At 39.6% G+C, this 6,677-nt stretch overlaps 2 protein-coding genes across 4 annotated transcripts in view; one reads left to right on the top strand and one right to left on the bottom strand.

Moving 5' to 3' along the window:
* Positions 1-1,657: 1,657 nt before the first annotated feature.
* il17a/f1 (interleukin 17a/f1) lies at positions 1,658-2,493 on the top strand. The gene is made up of 3 exons (XM_026999891.3): positions 1,658-1,693; positions 1,885-2,069; positions 2,256-2,493. The coding sequence occupies exons 1-3, from the start codon at positions 1,658-1,660 to the stop codon at positions 2,491-2,493; spliced, it is 459 nt and encodes a 152-aa protein (XP_026855692.2).
* A 513-nt stretch (positions 2,494-3,006) lies between these two features.
* Positions 3,007-6,677, bottom strand: part of stmn4l (stathmin-like 4, like) — a 4,873-nt gene continuing 1,202 nt past the window's right edge. Inside the window, exons 2-7 of one of the 3 annotated variants that reach the window (XM_026999918.3) lie at positions 5,786-5,844; positions 5,572-5,670; positions 5,215-5,420; positions 4,705-4,896; positions 4,414-4,431; positions 3,007-3,599 (exon numbers count right to left, since the gene is read on the bottom strand). In XM_026999918.3, the coding sequence (XP_026855719.2) occupies positions 3,591-3,599; positions 4,414-4,431; positions 4,705-4,896; positions 5,215-5,420; positions 5,572-5,670; positions 5,786-5,798 (537 nt within the window). In that variant the 5' untranslated portion in view covers positions 5,799-5,844 and the 3' untranslated portion in view covers positions 3,007-3,590. Of the gene's footprint in view, positions 3,600-3,663; positions 4,432-4,704; positions 4,897-5,214; positions 5,421-5,571; positions 5,671-5,785; positions 5,845-6,677 lie in introns of those variants that run through there. The other 2 variants (XM_026999917.3, XM_081722262.1) reach the window with 2 other exon arrangements.

The following is a 6,677-nucleotide window of genomic DNA, read 5'->3' as shown; positions in this document are numbered from 1 at the left end:
TCATTTTTGCCCAGTCTCTTGAACACTGACCTTAACTGAGACAAGTGAGGCCTGCAGTTCTTTGGATGTTGTTGTGGGTTCTTTTGTGACCTCTTGGATGAGTTGTCACTGCGCTCTTGGGGAAATTTTGGTCCATGTTTTTGCCATTTGTGGATAATGGCTCTCACTGTGGTCTGGTGGAGTCCCAAAGCTTTAGAAATGGCTTTATAACCTTTTCCAGACTGATAGATCTCAATTACTTTGTATCAACATACATATGATAATTCACTTTGTCAGGCAGGTCCTATTTAAGCTTTCCAAAGATGTGATAAACCACAGTTAATAGATGTTTTAAGGGGGGGGGGAATCACTTTTTCACACTGGGCCATGTAGATTTGGATTGTTTTTTCCCTTAATAATAAAAACCTTCATTTAAAAACTGCATTTTGTGTTTGCTTGTGTTATCTTTGTCTAATATTTAAATTTGTTTGATGATCTGAAACATTTAAGTGTGACAAACATGCAAAAAAAAATAGGATATCAGAAAGGGGGCAAATACTCTTTCACACCACTGTATATTGTATTGTAGGAACATTACAAGAGAGGAACTGAACTCAGTGTACCATATACTTTGTATACCGTGTGCTGCTAAATTTCAGTAGGGTTAGGTTTGGTTGTGCGTGGGGGCAGCATTTTCCATCAATATTCCAAACTCAATTTGCAATTTAATCTCAGATTAGGCTTTATTTATGGTCAGAAAACTGATTCCTTATGTTATTGGGCTGTACCTATATATCGAAAAATATTTAAAATGTTTACAGATTCACTTTGCATGAGTTTTTAATGTATGATTAAACCAAGTTAATAAAGTGGGATAATGGTTTGCAATAAAATGAACTAAGTCAATAAACATAATGCATTTTTGGTAATTGCCTCTTTAATAATCAGTTATGTATTTTTAAATATGTTTGTGAGTTAAGTAAATGATAGCAGACAGTACTATTCAAAAATACTGGTAGAAACAATATACTGCAGGATGATCTCATCAAAAACTCCAATTAGTACATAAATACCAATTAGTACAAATAGACAAGATATCACTGAATTCCATACAAATGACGCTGTAAAAAAGGGTACAACTATAAGTCCCTAAGAAAAGATACACCTGTAATGCGCTAATCCTAAAGAAAGATACAACTGTAATACCAAAACCCTAAGAAAAGATACAGCTGTAATACTCTAACCCTAAGAAAATGTAAAGCCTCATTTGTTAAATAATGTTTATGGGGAAAGCTATCAAATGTGTAGTGAATTAAATCAGAGTTAGAAACCTTATTAATACTTTTTCCACCAGTATCTATTTGATCCATCCAATACTAAAATCTATAAACTATGTATAAACTCAATCTATGTACTTTTTGTGGTATTGGCATTGTAATGCACTGAATGCACACAAGTAAACAATGCAGGTTAACCAGCTGATTTTGCAGACTCAGCAATATAATACCACATGCCCTGGTTTTTGAGGCACACATCAAGGGAAATGCAAACGTCAGAGGAAACACACCCCCACTGTAAGCTTATGGTCAGACCTCTATAAATCAGCACTGTGTGTCAGATACAGTAGCAAGCGTCTGACCCAGGAGAGCAGTGAGGTGCAGAACTCAGCAGCAGTGAAATGACAGCCTCAGCACTGAACATCCCACTGTCCATGGTGAGCTAAACTATAGAGTAGAAATAGAGTAAAAAATTTCTTTATACTATAAAGATTGAGCATAAAGATACCATATAGTCTAAAGATTGCTGCATAACCATTACTGAAACTTTATCTGTGATGTTAATATGATGGCGGGCTCAGACAGTGTTCTTGGTTAGAGTTGAACTGAAAGCAAATGTGTTCCACAGGTGGTTTTCGTGATAGGTGCCATCATTATAGGAGCACAGGGTGCCCCAAGAAAGGAGCACCACAGCGGTTATCACAAAGGCCAGGAACCTCCGTTATACCGCCTGATACTGGACCATCAACCCAAGGCTCCATCCATCCCCATTCGCTCCATCAACAACGACTCCATCTCTCCATGGGAGTACTTGTAAGGTCTCCAGATGCACCATCAGCATGTTTTAGACTCTTTTTCATGTTTAAGATTTTTTATTTTTACTTCTGGTGTATGTGATCTAAAAATTATGTTGATTCTGGGACACATATATGAAGAAGTATCTCTGAGTCATATTTGACCTAGATATCCTAATGCCAATGAAATTTGCTCTCGTTGCAGATACACTCATGATGACAGCCTAATTCCTTCACACATCGCTGAGGCCAAGTGTCTGCTCAGTGGATGTTTAAACATGAGTGGAGTGGAGACCCGAGATATGGAATCCAGACCCATCTTCAAGCAGATTTTGGTTCTCAGGAAGGTGCGCGGAGACCAGAACAACTATTACTTCCAACTGGAGTATAAAACCATATCAGTCGGATGCACTTGTGTTCGACCATACGTTGAGCAGGTCTGAGGAACAGAAGCTGATTGAGCTCTGATCACACGGCTGCTACCACTCCAATGGATTACTTACCTCACTTTTATTTATTTATATCATCATTAATGCCTTTTTATGGATATATGAGTGTTATTTATTAATAGTTTCATTTGCTATGAATTAGATGTTATTGAGAGTTTATGGAATTATTTGTTCAATTTTTATTTATTGAGTAAAACTAGTCTGTAAATAACATGTTAAATTAATTAAATTAATCCCTTAAATTAAGTAATTGTATACCTGTTAACTGTGAAGTATCTTCTCTACTATAACATCTCAAGTAATGGAAATGACAGAATTTGGCAATGAACCATGTGGAACTGAAATTTTTGACATACTTCAAGATTACAATTAAATTATTTAAACAATGACTATTCTCACAGGACTGTAAGAAACATTAGCAGATGCTGAGTAAATTACAAAATAAGTAAATCATTTGTTTTTTGGTTCATTTGAGTTAATGTTGAGTAAATCACAAAGTTAAGGCCATACCACACAGCAATTCTTTAATGCCTTTGCATCTAAAATATATTACAATTTCTGTACAGCATTGAACAGCCAAATCAGATACCAGCTGATCAGGGAGGTGGTTGACCATATTTACAGAAACAAGAGTTTCAGAGTTTCACTCAACAAAGTAGATCCTAGACAGCAATTAAGAACACATTGCCCATGCCTGTGTGTGATAAGGGTGAGGCATGAAAATGTCCAAACGCTTTCATGTGACATTTTTCATCCACAACACACTCTCTCTCTCTCTCTCTCTCTCTCTCTCTCTCTCTCTCTCTCTCTCTCTCACACACACACACACACACACACACACACACACACACAGATTTGGCACTGTTGGCTCCTCTGATTAAGTCAGTGATGTTCCTGCCATAGACTCTGCTGGATCACCACTCAGTCACTGGTAAAATGGCCAGACAGCAGCCATACACAATGACAGTACAACATCACGGTGTTGTTTCAGTGTCATAATCTCATTTGTTCCAAACTATTAAGCTGGTAGCTCTATAGTCAGTCCTTTGGTAAGTGGTGTCCAAGTGTTCAGCATGTGCAGTAAGAAGACCTCAAGGCACCTGGAACGTAAACGTCAAAACCATGATTAGGAGCGGTGTGAAAAGCACACATCCACACACCAAACGGATTTCACACAGTTTATCAGCTGAGTGACAGCATGCAAGCATTAACAAACACTGATTACACACTTTGGGGCAGCCATCTTAAATGAAGGAAAAGGTTCTTCTAGTGTCTAGCAAATGTTTTACATTCTTACATGTTTGTTTGTTTGTTTGTTTATTAAGCAGTAAAGTGGTGAAAACAAAGACACTTATAAACAATAACACTGGAAGCACACATCATACAGATACACACATCACAGATGGACAAAAACATCTATTCCAGTTTTACATCACAAACACACAGCACGGTCAGTCCAACGCTGCTGCGTTTGTCTTTCCTTCACCAATCAGCCATGCAGAGCGACCCACTACTACAAGCTAGGAGCTGTGCTCCCTAACTCCTATATGCATATTATTAAACTACAGGCTCTTGCTTTGAACTGTGCTTCTGTCACTGAACTACCGAATATATTAAACAAAAAGGAAGTTTCCCGCTTGCTCTGAAATTATGCCATTGGGTAAGTGTGTTTGGAAGCCAGAGAGTTGCTTCCAAATCACATGTGGAGGTCACCACGAACCTCTTCCCTGGCGCGAGACACTGTTTGCCAAGGACCTGATTTTGGGACACGTTCTCCATGTAACACAATGACAACACAGGTTCTGTCTACTGCCATTCTACTGTCATTCTACTGCCATTCTACTGCCATTCTACTGCCATTCTACTGCCATTCTACTGCCAGTCCAACTCCATCTGCTCCTTGTGTCTCCTCACCTCCTCAGCGTGCTTTTCCTGCAAGACAGAGAAGAGATACATACTCAGCTTAGGCAAACATTTACTTATTAACATTATTAATAACAACTGAAGGCTATTGGGGCCTGCTTAGCGTATGCAAACATCATCTAAAAATTGAAATTCTTTGTTACTCCTGTTAGCATCTGTCAGTGAAGCAATCTTTCAAACTAATTCACACTTGGAAACTAATACAAAAGCAGCATTAACATGTAGCAGTCTCTGCTGTAAAAGCAAGAGAAGGATCTGAGTAACTGAGGGCCTAAAAATCACCTTCTCCTGCAGGCGATCCAGCATGGCGGCGATGTGAGCTTCTCGGTTTTCCTTATTGATCTCCATTCTTTGCTCGAGCTTCTCTTTGGCTGTCCTGATGAAGTTGCGGTGCTCGTGCAGGGCTTTCTGAGCCACTTCCCGCTCGTGCTCTCTCTTCTCAGCCAAGTGCTTCCGTAGTTCCGCTTCCTGACACTGATCGTAGTGGCGAGACACACAGCAGGACAGCGAGCTGTTACGCACAAGATCTTTCTTGAGGATTCTGAACATTCTCAGGCTCAATGATGATGTTAGGCACCTTATAATCTTGGACCAAATATGGATGTAAGGGGAAAAAAAAAGCTTTTGTTGCTTGTCAAAATGGGGCACCTATGCGTAGAAGACTTTCTGAAACCCAAATGGATGACCACAAATGTGAAAAGAGATAAGCAGTTTGTCGTCTGTAATGAATGGATACGTTTGTTCGTAGGGGGAGGTGATCCTGACAGGGAGCGGGTATTGGAAAGGCCTCACCTTTCTCCTCTCCTCCGCTGCGTCTAGTTTCTTCTGAATCTCCTCCAGGGAGGGGTCTCGGCGGGGAGGGATGGTGGGATGGAAATCACGCTGCCCGTCGAATGAGGGAGGTCTCAAGATGACTTCAAAGGCCTGACCCGACGTGCGCTTGTTCAGTTCTATCACCTCCATGTCTTTGATAATGCACAGGTTCAGGTCTACGACTCCTGCTCAGGGAGCCAGGTGAGAAAGAGTCGATTAGGTAAACAAAGATGGACAAAGCCTGAAGAAGAAAGTTGAAAAAGAAACTAGAGACTCCAAACTTTACCCTTTAATGAAAATGTAACCTTTAATAAAACACACTTAGAGTTTAGGTACCTTGTGGAGTTTTTTTGGTTGGTTTCTCTTTAGGTTCTGGAAGGACACAGGAACAAAGAAGGGACACTAGGGGGAGCTCCCTCATCTTCTCTTTGTAGGCTGCATGAGGAGAAGGCCAGAGCTATTTCAGCCATATCCACTAATGCCATGTGCTCACACCCACCCAACCACCCAACCACCCACTCATACCCCCGCTCCCCCTACACACACACACCTGCTAGAGTCATGTTTCTTCGTTTCCTGGTCACGTATGCAGGGTGTCAGTCTTTACTGCTGGAAAATAAAAAGACAATATTATTAACAATCATCAATTCTTCACAAAACATGGTTTCTGATGTCCAAAAACCAACTAAAGAAATGCATAGATAAATACATAAATAAATGCATAAATGTCCAGGCAGACAGATATATTGAGGCATAAATACTGCACTCACACATCACTTAAATGCCTCAGACACACTGAATATGAGTCACCAGTACATATCTATGAACCTGCTTACATGTTCTGTGACTTCAACCATCAAACCTTAACAAAATCATGTCAAAATCAGTCACGGCATTTGTGAATCAGTGAATCAGTATAAGTTGCAGTTTCTAATGAATCAGGGTACTGTAGGTGAAATGATGTTTGAGTTTTCAAAGCATTACTCACTCAGAAGAAACACACTCTCTCTCTTTGTTGGTCTCCAGTTTTTCTGTTTCGCTGTCATTCTCTCCTTCCCACGCACTCGCATTTATTCTCTCACTACTGCGCTTTCTCTCTCCACATTCACACTCTCAGACCCACACATACAGCTTTGCCTACATTAACCCAGTACCCTTAATGTGTAGGCTTTTTGTGCCACTGTTTGCATTTACTTCATCTGAAGTAAATGCTGTTATTGTAAGTTGAAGCTGTGATCGTATGTTATCTACTGTAGATATAATTTGAACAGTTTATATTTATATATGTATATTTGAAAATATGAATGGGTACATATACAACAAACTGCCTTTTGACAAAACACAGTATTCATGGCACTGCCAACTAGTTAACACATCATTTTATGTGTAACAATATTATTTTGATTTGCTGTTACGTATTGTTTACTATATTTAATTTAGAG

Source organism: Electrophorus electricus, chromosome 10 (genome assembly GCF_041902795.1).
Source record: "Electrophorus electricus isolate QZ-2024a chromosome 10, ASM4190279v1, whole genome shotgun sequence".
Lineage (NCBI taxonomy): Eukaryota > Metazoa > Chordata > Actinopteri > Gymnotiformes > Gymnotidae > Electrophorus > Electrophorus electricus.
Note: the sequence above shows the minus strand (reverse complement) of the source record. Positions and strands in the feature narration are given on the sequence as shown.